The following is a 13,944-nucleotide window of genomic DNA, read 5'->3' as shown; positions in this document are numbered from 1 at the left end:
GATCGCAGAGCTTTCAGACAGTCTCAACTGATAGACAGACACATCGAGCTGCTTTTCCTGCTTCAGTTTTTACTCCTCCTCCTCTCGCCAACGTCACCCTGACAATTACAAATAGGTCTCTCACAAACCATACCTGTCAATCTTTTTAATTGCTTTGTTTTCTTTTTTTCGGAGCTAAACAATATGACAAAAAAAAAAAAAGAAATCTTAATACAGCATAACATAAAAGATTGTACATTGGAGGAATTCATTCAGTGTTGTTATTGTAATCCACTGGCTGATACCGGGTAAAACCCATATGTTCTAAGTTAAGTAGACATTAGTTCCTGCAGATTTTTAAACCTGTTAGTTCCCCCCCAACACACACACATACACATACACACACTTGCACATTCATACACACGCAACCACGTGCATCCAAACTACCCTTGGGTGAAGCATGTCCTACATTTGGGGGAAAAAAATACCTGTGTCGCTTTTGCAATCTCAGGTTGGGGGGTTAGATTTGGCTGGGGAGGAGCTCAGAGTGGCTTTTATATTTTGGTAATTCGTGAGTAACTGAAAAGCAAGATATTTTTAAAATTAAATTTTACAATTTAAATACAAATTTAAAGATGGACTTAGTTCATCACAGAAAAGTGTGGAAATATTTAATTTGGCCCCTCTATAAAAAGTGAATTGACATTTGGTCCATGCACGCCAGTAGGCAGAAAACGGACACGATGGAACGACAGATCTTTCTAGCTGGGTTCGAAAATGAGGTCCTCACACAGCAGTGCAACGTCTCCAATTCAGTTAAGTCCCTCGGCATCCCCACCTAGAACTTTAAAATGTGTCTGTGCTCTGGGAATTTGGCCTTCTGGTTTTCTATATGTGTGTTCCCTCCCAATAGGAAACCTGTAACAGTCTTGTAGATCTACTTAAAACATTCATGGAAAAACATGAAATCTAGGCCAAAATAAATAAAATGGCTTAGTTCGTGCAACTTGCATGGGACAGACCGTGGACAGAAAGCACGGGCAAGGGGTTCCGGGGACAGGAAGCCACCAGCCTGGGGAGCGGGAGGCACTGGACGTTTCCCCGCCCCGCGGTCGGTACGGGTGCGCGTGCGGCGGCGGCGGCAGGGGCTCCCCGCCCGGCCCGGGGCCCCCGGTCTTGCCCCGCGGCCCGGGCCGCGCTCGGGGTTGATTCGTACCACCTTGCAAGGAAGTGAACGCTTCGCACGGGAAGGGGAGGCGCCTGCGCCGGCCGCCGCGCCGCTCCGGGGACGCCCGGGGCTGCCGCCGGCTCGGGGCCGCAGACAACCGCGGGACGCGCGAGTCCCCCGTCCCCCCTTGCCCGCCGTCCCCCCCGCCACCCTTGCCCGAGAGGAGTCAAATCCGGCTTTTAGAGCTCGGGGAGGGTGGGGATATCCGGTGCCTCTCCCGCGCCAGGAGGAAGGGGGAGGGCGGAGAGGATCCTTGGCCAGTCTGCGCCGAGCAGATTCAAACCAAAACAAAAAGATTAAAGGAGCAGCGGCCGGGGCGGCAGCGGTCCCCAGGCCGGGACACCCGGGGTGGTGCGCCCGGGTTCGCGGGGGCTGCGCCGGCGCCGGGGAGGCGGGGGGAGCGGGAGCGGGCGACGCGGGGAAGGGGGGAGCCAAGGGGAGGGCGCGGGCCGGAGGAGGGGCGGACCCGCCCGCCCTAGCCGAGCAGAGCACAGCAGAGCCGAGCGGCCCGGGCGGGGCCCGACCCCGGCCAGCGTCGGCGCAGAGAGCGGGCGGAGGCGCGGGCCATGCTGCGGCTGGTGCCCGCCGGGACCCGGGCCATCGTGGACATGTCGTACGCCCGCCACTTCCTGGACTTCCAGGGCTCCGCCATTCCCAAAGCCATGCAGAAGCTGGTGGTGACCCGGCTGAGCCCCAACTTCCGCGAGGCCGTCACCCTGAGCCGGGACTGCCCGGTGCCGCTCCCCGGGGACGGAGACCTCCTCGTCCGGAACCGGTGAGCCCGGCGCCCCCCAGCCCCACGCCCCCGTTCTCGCCCCGGGCTCGCGCCGCGCCGCTCCCGCAGTCCCCAGCCCTCCCGCGTGCCCACATTCCGGCGCGCGCTCGGGCGCACAGCCTGAGTTTGCGAGATCCTGGGAAGTTGAACCCGCCGCCATCTGGCGAAGGCGAATGTGATGTGACTGTTGCTGGTGTGACTATCCGATGCCACCGAACGTCCTCATAACTGAGGGTTATTTTAATTTGGGATTCCCCTCCCCTCCTCCAGCCCTCCCTCCTCCCCCTCCCGCTCCCGAAATAAAACCGACGGGACCCAGAAGGGGAGGCTCCCCGCCGGCCCGCCCGCGCGCACCCACAGTTCCTGCGTTGACATAATCTCTAGGGTGGAGCGGGACCAGCCTGGACGCAAACTGCGACGTTTAGGTAAACGTGCTTTGGAGGAAGGAGGCTGGGACCCGGCTGGCTTTCCCTGTTCCCTCCAGGTTGGCAGCCGCCTCGCAGTGGCGGAGCCTGTCGTTGGGTGTGTGGGTGTGCACCTCGCCGGTGTTGTCTGCGTGCTGTCAGTGCAGTGTGACTGTTGTCTGTCCCCTGAGTGTAACGACCGCCGCGTGGCGCGCGTCCCGGGCAGCTGGGCCAGGGTCGGGGTGGGGGCATGGCTGCCTTTGCCGGCACGTTTTGCAGACATTCAGGTGACACCGAGTTGCTGCGAGACCTTCTGGCTTTTCCATCCCCCGCGCTCCCCACTGTCGTGCGTTTCCGCCTCACTCATCTTTAGTAACTGGCGAAGCAACAGGGAGGAAACGGACCTCACTCTTCATCGGAGCCATGCCCGCTTAGGTCTTTGCTCCGTGGGTCCCTGGCTACCCGACTTGACTGGCAAGGCGCTCCTCTATGCCCTCTGCAGAGGCCTGCAAAGTCCCATCGAAATGTTTACGGTGCTGCATGTTTCAAGTTGAATAATAATATCGAAGGGGAGGAGTAAGTTCTGACTCTAACTATGTTGTAAATTGTGTGCTAGAAAGTACCGTAAAGTCCCTTGCACGGACTGAAGGACAAAATGTACCCTTCCTAAGTAGCTTGGTGCAGCATTTAATCTGTCCATTTTCGAGATTCCTATTAGCCTTCCTAACAAGACTGGTATGGAAGAATGCTGATCACGATATAAAACTTTTGGAAACCTTTTGGGAAGAATGATTGAACCATGGGTGGGATTGTGTGGAGGCGGGGGTGGGGGGCTGGTCTGGAATGGCTTAAAGGGGAGTGTGTAGGGATCCTTGAAAATGTTTGCATTGGCTGTGGACACAGCAGAGGATTGATTCATTATGGGATGAAATGCCAGTGTTGTTGAGAGTAACAGCGTGCACCCAGCCCAGCTAAAAAGAAGTGCTTGAGTGTGTGTTCACGTGGAGCACACAAAACGCATGAGTGATTTGCTAGAAGTTGAGATGACACCAGACTGAAAAGATTTCCAAACAAACTTTAACGGGCAAGAAGTTCCACACAGGGTTTTTCCCTTTTTCTCCTTCTGGTAAAGTGTACTCTTGATTGCAAACACTAGTATAAACACACACACAAGTTTGTGAATAAAATTCCTTTTGGAAATGGTGTGATATGGGGAGGAGGCGACTGAGCGAGGAAGGGCAGGGGGAAGGTGGGGCGTTAGAGAACTATAAGCCACAGCCTGGTGGGACCACCCGCCTTCGGTGGAGAGGTGGAGAGGGCTCCCGCCGGGCTGCGCTGGGTCTCCTGGGCCTCTCTACCTGCGAGTGTTAATAAACTCTGTGGGGTTTTTTTCCTCCTATGATTCCTCTCCCCTCAGGCTTACTGCTGCCCTGGAACCCCTCCCTTTCCCCTTCCCCAAAGGGCAAGTTCTCCCCTGGGGAGAGAGGCACAAAGGGCAAGTTCTCCCCTGGGGAGAGAGGCACAGCCAGGGTGCCTAGGCGCACTGCCTGCGCTGGGTCACCAGGGTTGGTCCCGGGGCGGGAGACAGGTGGATCCCTGAATTCTGTGGTCAGAACGCGGGAGACTCCCATGTTTGGAGCTCCCCAATGTGCTCCACTTTAAAATCCATGCCTCTTTTTTCCCTGCACACACGCCAGGAATCCCTTTAATATAAATAGTATCTCCATATGAACAACCTGACCCCTAGTTTCTTCCTTGAATCCTTAACGGAAAAGAATGGGGCCAGTTTTCTTTTGAGTTGAGAGGGGACAGAATCTTTGCCTCCCGCTTTCCCTACTCTGTTGGAAAATCTGCTCCCACCACCACGTTGTAGGAAGATCCTGTATTCTTGCAAACTGTGTCAGTGGATGTGACATTTTACCGAATTTTTTAAGAATAGAGGCTTAATAATTCACTGCAGGTTAGTTCATTTTAATCCTAGACCAAATCTCCCCTAAGCAACGTTAATTGTTTTAAATTTTATGCAAGTGCTTCTTATTTTTATCATCATAAAATCCGCTCTAGAATGAATTGAGTAAGCCTAAATTCCCTTGTTGGGAAAGATGTTTGGAGGTTTTAATTGTGCTCTGTCTGATTTTTTTTCTTTCAGTGAACCATTTGCACATTTCATTGCATCTTAGCACAAAATACAAATTCTTCATTCACAGGGAGGGATGTGCTTGTAAGCTAGACATTGATTTAGGATAATAAAGTTTACTATTTAGAAAAGATGTAAGAAGGGGCGTATAAAATCCCTATAGAATGTATAATTGATGGTCCTTTATCCAGTTCTTACCTTACTATTTTGTGTATCCGAGAACAACTTCCCATCTCCCCTTCTATGCTCAGTCCTTAGAAAAGAAAGAGAGAGACATCCCCAGGTTAAGTCAGTTTATGCACTATTTTCAGCTTTTTTCGTAAGAAGGTGACAGATTATTTCGTTTCCAAATATTTCTAACGATTTTCTGCTCAAGGGTAAGATAATGGAGCAAAGAGTTTGTAGGAATGGCTAAGGGACGGTGGGGGATGGGGAAGGCGTTTTTGATAAACGGTTTGTTGCTTACGGGAGGGGAACAGTATTTTCTGCTGACTCTCCAGGCCGAGATTCCCCCCCTCCCCTTTTTTCTCTCGTCTTTCTTGTCTTTCCTTCTTTGTTTCTTTCTTTTTCTTTTCTTTCTTTCTTTTTTTTTTCTTAAAGTAGGTCTGGTTTGGACGACCTTGTTTTGTCTCCCAGTATTGAAGGCTTTTACTCTGGACTTGAATCCTCGCCTTTGGTTTTTGTTCAGAGGAAAGCGTTCCTCTCCCCTCCGCAGGATCGCTCTGTTTCTCAGTAAACATGACGAGGGGGTTTAGCACTTTTTAAGTACATATAAGCTGGTGACTCTAGAAGGGTATAGATTTGGAGAATGCCTGCGCCGGTCCTATTCTTTTTTCCTGGGGTTCCTGGATTTTAGTCTTTTAAGTGGATCCTCCCGTCAGATTACTAGAATCCTGCGCTTATTGCATGCACACATTTTCAATTAAAGGGGGGGTGGGGGTACAAGGAGGGTCTCCAAATGCGCGCATCCTTCCCAGTGTGTCTTTCTTGTCTTTCTGTGGCTCCCTGGCCCCTCCGTCCCTGCTCTCCGTCCCTGCTCCCCGTCCCGAGCCCCCCATTCGCTTTGCGCCTCCTGCGCTTGAACTTGTTTCTGGTGGAGCGGAAGGCGCGAGCTGCGGACCCTCACGCAGAGGTAAGGACTCAGGCGGGTCCCGGGCTGTGGAGGGTCCCCACCAGCCGCGGGGGCGAAGCCGCGTCAAAGCGGGGATCCCGGTGGAGGTGGAGGTCCGCGAACCGGGGGCAGGGAGACCAAGGAGAGAGCCTGGTGCGAGGAGCCAGCCGAGCCGCCGCGGGCTCTTGCCGTCAGCCAGCCTAAGCCTCCTTCACCGACGACGCAGACAATTTAGAAGACGGCGGGGCGGGAGAGCGGGGGTGAGAAATGGGGGTGCCTGCGAGGCCAAGGTCACGGTCAAGCCGCCGGCGGGCCCTGTCTGTCGGCCACTGTGCTCCGGCGCGCCGCGTGCGCGGGACTCGGAGAGAACTTGTCCACCCAGGCGGAGCTGCGCGGCCGGCGCTGGGACGAAGGGCGCGGACTGGGCGCGCCTGCCGGGGCCCCTGCCCTTCCCGGAGAGGCCGAGGTCACGGTCGCAGGCCTGAGGAACCTCAACTCCACCTCGGCGCCCGGCCTGTGCGGTCCCGGCCCGCCCGGGAGTTGGGGTCGATGAATAACCCCTCTCCGTGGTGGCGGTGGGGACGCCGTAGGGACTGTACGGCTGGAGCTGAGGGCTGCAGCGGGCACTTCTGAGGGAGAGGGAGTTGGATGGACGGAGCCGGGACGGGCACGCGGGCCCCGCGAGTCTGCTGCCACCGCTCCAGCGCTTGCCCTTGCGAATAACCACGATGTTTGGTGTGGTTTTTCAAGCAAAGGCCCCTGGCAAACTCAAGCAGCCACTGGCTGGCTGCAGCCGCCCCAGCTCCCAGCAGAGCCCCACTCCCCCCTCCCAAACTTGGCCTCTGCTAACCGGGTCCAGCGCGTGTGCGCGCTCCCCAGGCTGCTCCGGTGTGCGTCCTGCTCCATCTCTCCACCTCTTACCAGGAAGTGGCAAACCACAGCCTGGGGCTGGGAGAGGGGGGAGTTGCATTTTCCTCTTGCAGAGCCCCCCAGGGCGCGCCCATCCCGAGGTGGGGAGGGCTGCCGTCGCAAAGGGGCTGGCCGCCCCGGGTGTCCCCCCAAGGCGGGGTCTCCCTGCAGAGGAGCGGCTACTGCCTTTGGGACTGCGGAAACAGCAGGGGGACAAGCTGGGAGGGATGAAGGGTGTGGGAAGGGTTAATCGTGGGCAAAGGATTGCACAGAACACAACTGGCAGTGGGTCGGCTTCTGTCCCCCCACTTCCAGAGCAAACCCTGCCGTCACTTCCACCCCCACGGGCACCTTTCCTGGAGTTTGCTTTACAGCCTAAGACAGAGGCACTGAGACGGGCTCCAGCTGGCTCTGCCCTGGGCTGCTGCTGTGAAGTCCAGAAGCAAGCTCCCAGGGAAGTGGGCCCTTTTTAAAACGCCAGGCCTTGAGAATTATGTAAATTTCAAGGAAAGATGGCAGGTTCTTTCCCTTCTCTAAAAATAGAATGTAGCAAAAAAAAAATAGAACGTAGGCATCTTGATATTAAATTCCAAATAAGAAACCAGCAAAACTCATCTTCCCCCTTCTCATGATTGTGTATCTTCTATGGGTATGGAATTGTGTGGGGTGTTATTGAGGCTGTGTGGTGTGCTGGCGTCTGAATGCAGCTTGACATAACAGAAAGCAGTTGCTCCCCGCGTTCTTATTTCTACAATATACAGAGAATTTTCTGTCCTGTAGATACATGGGGGATGATCATAAGTGAGCATTTATAAGCGCAGAGTATTATCTATATCACGGTGAAAGTGTATCACATACAGGGCAGTTTTGGTTTATTAAGTTAAATTAAGTGAATTCCTTTTAAATGACCTGCTTAACAGCTTTCCTCCTGACACCAGTTACTATTATCTTTTCATTCTATTACAGGTGGAAATGACATTTTTAGGGTCTTCCATTATGTGTCTAAGCCACCTTCTGACATTCTTAGTAGATGGCTTTTTTCCTCCTATGTATCAGGATATTTTTGTTATGAGGTATACTGAGATGAAAAAAGCTGGGAAAAATACTGGCCTCGCAATTAAATTGACTCCGGATACCAAGATGAAAATAATCATCTGGTATTAATCAAGTTATGTCTCTGCTTCTTGTTGAGGAAAAATATAGTGACGATTTGCTTTCCTTTTCATCTGAAAAGGACTGTGAAATGTTGAATGTTTCATAAAAATCTCTCTACCCAATTTTTGTTCAATTAATCAAAATGCGTATTTTCACACTGGATGTAGTTACATCAGAAAGAAAATTTGTGACAGCCACTCTAACAGTGCTTCAAACAACCCCTGCAGGAACATGTAGCAACCAGCGACCTTGCACATTCCATCAATCTTTAATAATATCATTGTCATTACTATTATTATCTTAAGTGTTAAATTGTTGCCAGAATCAATACAAGTCTACTTCTTTGAATATATTTTATCCCAGTGTTGTTTTTAACATCTTTGTTAAGAGGCCAATTAATTTCCAACTCACAGCTCCAGTGAAGTTTATATATAATGAGGACTTCCTGACTCTTTTTCTTTTTTCCTTCTTTTCTTTTTTTTTTATTTTTTTGCTTATTTCTACTTTTGAAAGAAGACGGAAATAAATGGCATGTGAAAATGTGAAACAAACAACTTACCATTTAAAATGATATGAAATTATTTCTAAACTGATGAAAGGATAAAATATGCCAAAAACTGAGTACAAAGCACATTGAACTAATACTTGTTTGATTTCTCTTTTTATCTGAGCAGCAGGACTAATTTTCTCAAATTCGATCAGATTGTATAGCTTAGCAACCCCTCCAGGGTCGCCAGAACTAGAGGAATTTCTCTAAGCAGAATCTAAATGCCTAACAAAAAACCCATCGTTAACATATTTGTTTGTTTGTTTTCTTTTAGATTTGTTGGTGTTAACGCATCTGACATCAACTATTCAGCAGGCCGCTATGACCCCTCAGTTAAGCCTCCCTTTGACATAGGTTTCGAAGGCACTGGGGAGGTGGTGGCCCTAGGCCTCTCTGCTAGTGCCAGATACACAGTTGGCCAAGCTGTGGCTTACATGGCACCTGGTTCTTTTGCTGAGTACACAGTTGTGCCTGCCAACATTGCAACTCCAGTGCCCTCAGTGAAACCCGAGTATCTTACCCTGCTGGTAAGTGGCACCACCGCATACATCAGCCTGAAAGAGCTCGGAGGACTGTCGGAAGGGAAAAAAGTTTTGGTGACAGCAGCAGCTGGGGGAACGGGCCAGTTTGCCGTGCAGCTTTCAAAGAAGGCAAAGTGCCATGTAATTGGAACCTGCTCTTCTGATGAAAAGTCTGCTTTTCTGAGATCTCTTGGCTGTGATCGTCCTATCAACTATAAAACTGAACCCATAGGTACCGTCCTTAAGCAGGAGTACCCTGAAGGCGTCGATGTGGTCTATGAATCTGTTGGGGGAGCCATGTTTGACTTGGCTGTAGACACCCTGGCTATGAAAGGGCGCTTGATAGTAATAGGGTTTATCTCTGGCTACCAAACTCCTACTGGCCTTTCGCCTGTGAAAGCAGGAACGTTGCCAGCCAAACTGCTCAAGAAATCTGCCAGCATACAGGGCTTCTTCCTGAACCATTACCTTTCTAAGTATCAAGCAGCCATGAGCCACTTGCTCGAGATGTGTGTGAGTGGAGACCTGGTTTGTGAGGTGGACCTTGGAGATCTGTCTCCAGAGGGCAGGTTTACTGGCCTGGAGTCCATATTCCGTGCTGTCAATTATATGTACATGGGAAAAAACACTGGAAAAATTGTAGTTGAATTACCTCACTCTGTCAACAGTAAGCTGTAAAAACAGAACAATGACATAAATCAACGGAGAAAGAAAATGGGCACTTTATGTCTCAGAATTACTCAAATCAATTTATTTTTAGTTGGTAATGGATATAATATTTCTTAAAACAAAAGTAAGGTGTTAATGAATAGGTCTCTCCTTCTCCTCCTCCTCTTCTCTTGGGGAAAAAAAAAAAATGTGCTAATAAAACTTCCCTCCATGGCTAAGAGGGAAAACGCTTACATTCAATTCTTTAGTCATGGATGGTCTCGTTCCGGATTTTATTGTTCCAGGGAACTAAATTCATTCCTGATGCCAGATCTGATCGAGTCAGTATTTCTTCAGCTTGATCAGATTTTAAAATCTGTTTTGAAAGTGGTTCCCGACTTCTTCTTTGCTTTGGGAGAATTTGGGAATTTGCTTTGGGAGAATTATGCTAATAAGCAGTTCATGAGTGACAAGTGTAGCAAAAGCCAGCCATATATTTTCAGAATCTGTATCCTCAGGAAATGGTCCTTTTTTTTCTATAAATCACTAACCAACTATCTAAATGGACATTTGGGGGAATTCCCTCCCAAATTTGATTTTGTTATTAGAAAAATGATTCCGTGAACACAGATGTGTTTTGAAGAAGTAGCACGTAATGGCTTTTATCTACCATCAACCTGATAAGGCACATGTGAAATGGAAATATTCTCTTTCCTCTGAAGCAGCAAATTAATGTTGAAAACTTACATAGACAGAAAGTAGGTTTTGGAAAGGGAAACCACAGAGATTAGGGGGACTTTTAATACAGGCACAGGAAAGAGAAAAGTATGCGCTGCATTCTCAGTGGGGGTTCGCCACAAAACACGGGCCCCAGAAGGGAAGCGCCGTCTAGGCACACCGCAAGGCCTTAGTAACAGCGTGCTGCGCTGCTCGAGGTACAGTATGTCCCATCGCCCTGTGCGCCGTAGGGACCTCAGTCATCTCAAGGAAGAATACATTTGCTTCTCCTTAGAGGCATTCAAACTAGAAGCTATGCGTTACCTCTGATTCTGGAAACAGAATAGCAGCCACTCATTCTGCATTCCCATTTTTCTCTCCACGTGTTCTGGTGGAATGAGATGCTCCTTGGCACTATAGCCTGATGTCCCACATTCACCCACTGACCACACAGGAAAAGCAGCGAAACCTGCACCCTCTCTTCTGAATCATGCCCGTGGCTCATCGTCTTCCCTCTTAACCCTTAGTGCCCTGAAGACTGCTGCCACTGTCACCGTTGCGCTGAAACCCAATGGGGCCCTTCTAATTGAAGGTGAAGCCCACCAGATTATTTTTCAAAGTCTTAGGTTTCGGTGTATCTAACCTGCTCAATAAATAGGGACGCAATTAAAGATGCTCTAGGAAATTTGGCGACTGTATTTAATTTTTCTTTCCTTCCATCTGAGGAGCAAGGAAATCCTACTGCTGAATAGCTGTTAGTATCTATTTTACAAGATTTACTCATTTTCAGGTACCTAATGTAGCTGCTAGCATGCATGCACAACAATACAATTTATATGGTAAATGGAACCAAATAATGGCTTCACTGAATGTTATGGCTGCACTGAAGGGAAATGTCACGGTAAATAGCTGCCAAATTATGGATCATGCCGAAGTGTCACAACTGCACTAAAGACAAATAGCACTAGAGGCTATTGCCACTGTGACGCTTTTGAGTTATGAAGAAGGGTAGCGGCCTGATGCGACGCTCTTTGTGTCCTCATTATAGCAAAGGGTTACTGGTGCAGGGGACTAGGAAAACCCGTCCAGTGTGGTGCTTAGTTATTCATCCGTCCCTTTCAGACCTAACAGCCACAGCCACACGGAAAGAGACTTTGCCTCGCTTTTACATTCACAAACAAACAGAGGAGGGGGGAGCAGGTTTTATGAATGTAACTGTGCACAGGAAATGACTGGTAATGGAAAAATGTTGTAATAAAATAATCTAATCAAAGAATATTATTAAATTTAACATAGTCTATGTCCAAAAGGCTTAGTTGCTTCTTATGCAGATAGATGTGTGAAATCTAAGCAATAATATACTTTCTCCCTTTGTAAAGACTTGGGGAGTAAGGACATTACCAGCTAAATTGCTTCTTCGAAACTGAAGTGAGTCCCGGTTTCTTTCATTTTAACGGGAGGGTAATAAAGATGAAAGACCAACATTTTAACTGATGGATCCCTTAAGCTACAGAATAGAAATTTATTATGTTTTGAGGGAATATACTAAATGTAGCTATGTAAAAATAAAATTCAAACACCCAGGATTAAAATAAAATCTAATCTGAAAACCTCATGTTCTCTCTTTCCCCAAACTAAGAAAGTGCACTGCATGCTGTTTTCACTTATTCTTAGAAAACAAGCATGAAAGATTCCGCCCATTCAGATAATGCCAAAAATATGTTTAGACTTTTTTTTATTCTTTTGAAAAATGATTTGTAAATTGAGGGTCATAGTTCAGCATCAGTTTCATCTTCTGGGATTATTGTTCAAGACCAGCCTCTAATGGGAGGTGAAATGGTCCCATGGTCTCAACACCTTTCTTCCAAACTGTAATACATATCACAAAAAGTACATCCATAATTCAGGGCAATTGTCAGTCTTTTTTTAGAGAAGGGGCCAGGGTGGAACAATCCCAGTGGGTAAATTATTTCTCAGTGTGGACTTCTCTGCATGTCGGGCTTAAGGTCACCAGCCAGGCAGGGTGGAAGGAGCTTGCCTCTTTGAGAAACCAAGGAGTCCCAGTGATCTGTTACCATTTGGTTATGACTTCTAAAGAGCCAAATGCTATTCCTTCAAGCCTATTTTGCAGGCAGAAAATACCAGCAGTGTCATTTAGGGGTTCCTTTGATGATGACTACTGCTGTTAACTGACTTCAGCATTAAAAAAAAAAATTTCAGGGAATAGTTTGCAAAGAAATGAAGGAAGTTTTGCATGATATAGTCTAACTTGTCATTATATGATTTCATCTGGATGAAGTTCCTCAGGAGTAGGATAGGGCCTCTGTAAATGGTCATTAGTATTACATTCTGTGTTTATCTAATGAAAGTGCAGTGACAAGTAGCTGCTTCTTATTAAAATGAAAATCCTGCGTTATGTACTTGAGGAACATTCCAGCTAATGAGGATGTAATGTCCTCAGTACAACACAGACCTTCTTTTTGTGTTCACTACCACAAGATGCTGGAAACTTGACAAATGATATCATTTAAGACACATGCCTGCCTTAGGGACCTGGTTTTTGGCTTCCTGTTTCTGGCTTTTATTTGGGTAACATTTATAACGGCCACCCGACTTGTACCTGGATAATGTTTTAACCCCTTCCCCAGAGTTCTCAATTAGCATGAATTTACTACAGTCAGGGTTTCCTTTAAATTGGGGTGGGGGTGCTAAGCACTGAAAATATTTTTCTTGATTACTTTACCATGTGGACATATGGGATAAATACTGTATTTCAGATTTATATAAAAATAGGTGAGTAATGCACAGCTTTCAGAACAAAAACAATGATAAAAAAGACCAAGCACTATCAGCTTTGGACAATAATCTCCTAGGTGTTAAACAAGTTTTCTGAATGCAATCTGGATGCAAAATGGCCTGATTTATGAATTCATAATTTTCTTCTCTATACTTTCATTTTATTAAATATTTTATTACTTAAACACAAGAGTTATCTGTAAACTTCATGGGCTTTTTTGTTGAAAGTTAGATGTTCAGTAACTAATTTCCCAGTTATGGCCCAGAATTAAACGTTTATGATCATATTTCCGAAGTCAAAATACAAAACTGGATTATCAATACGGTTGGTGTGGTCACTTTAAGCTGGGTTATCAGTACGGTTGGTGTGGTCACTTTAAGCTGGGTTATCAATGCGGTTGGTGTGGCCACTTTAAGCTGGGTTATCAATGCGGTTGGTGTGGCCACCTTAAGCTGGGTTATCAATGCGGTTGGTGTGGCCACTTTAAACTGGATTACCAGTATGGTTGGTGTGGTCGCTTTAAAGTTTGTTTTCATTTTTTTTCTATTTTTAATTTTTATGGATATATAGAAGGTATATATATTTATGGGGTACATGAGATGTCTTGAAACAGGCATGCAATGTGAAATAAATAAGCACATCATGGAGAATGGGGTATCTACCTCCTTAAGCATTTATCCATTGAGTTGCAAACAATCCAGCTACACTCAGTTATTTTAAAATGTACAGTTATTATTGGTTATAGTCACCCCGTTTGCTATCAAATAGTAAGTCTTACTCTTTTTTTTTTCATTTTAAACTTTGAATTTTATTTTTCCTAGGCTTATGGCATCATGCTATCCCCCTTGTAAAGGGAGGAATGCTTGGCATGAGAACCTTATTGTTGTTACCATGAACAAACTATGGAACGTTGGCAAAAGAAAAAAAAAAGTTATACAAAACACACAAACAACATTTTAATAATATGTATCAGATCAAGTGATTCTTGGTAGTAGTTGATATTCACAGGAAGTCAA

The 13,944-nt window shown here is 47.4% G+C and overlaps 2 protein-coding genes across 3 annotated transcripts in view; one reads left to right on the top strand and one right to left on the bottom strand.

Moving 5' to 3' along the window:
- Positions 1-206, bottom strand: part of TSHZ1 (teashirt zinc finger homeobox 1) — a 79,427-nt gene extending 79,221 nt beyond the window's left edge. For both annotated transcript variants that reach the window (XM_009252480.4, XM_024235864.3), the window contains exon 1: positions 1-206. This exon is cut by the window's left edge. The gene's annotated coding sequence lies outside the window, so the exon portion shown is untranslated.
- Positions 207-1,640: 1,434 nt separating this feature from the next.
- On the top strand, positions 1,641-13,248 carry PTGR3 (prostaglandin reductase 3). The gene is made up of 2 exons (XM_002828320.6): positions 1,641-1,982; positions 8,520-13,248. Exons 1-2 carry the CDS (start codon positions 1,774-1,776, stop codon positions 9,442-9,444), a joined length of 1,134 nt encoding a protein of 377 aa, XP_002828366.1. The 5' UTR covers positions 1,641-1,773; the 3' UTR covers positions 9,445-13,248.
- Positions 13,249-13,944: the final 696 nt, after the last annotated feature.

The sequence above is a fragment of the Pongo abelii genome, chromosome 17 (genome assembly GCF_028885655.2).
Source record: "Pongo abelii isolate AG06213 chromosome 17, NHGRI_mPonAbe1-v2.0_pri, whole genome shotgun sequence".
Classification (NCBI taxonomy): Eukaryota; Metazoa; Chordata; class Mammalia; order Primates; family Hominidae; genus Pongo; species Pongo abelii.
Note: the sequence above shows the minus strand (reverse complement) of the source record. Positions and strands in the feature narration are given on the sequence as shown.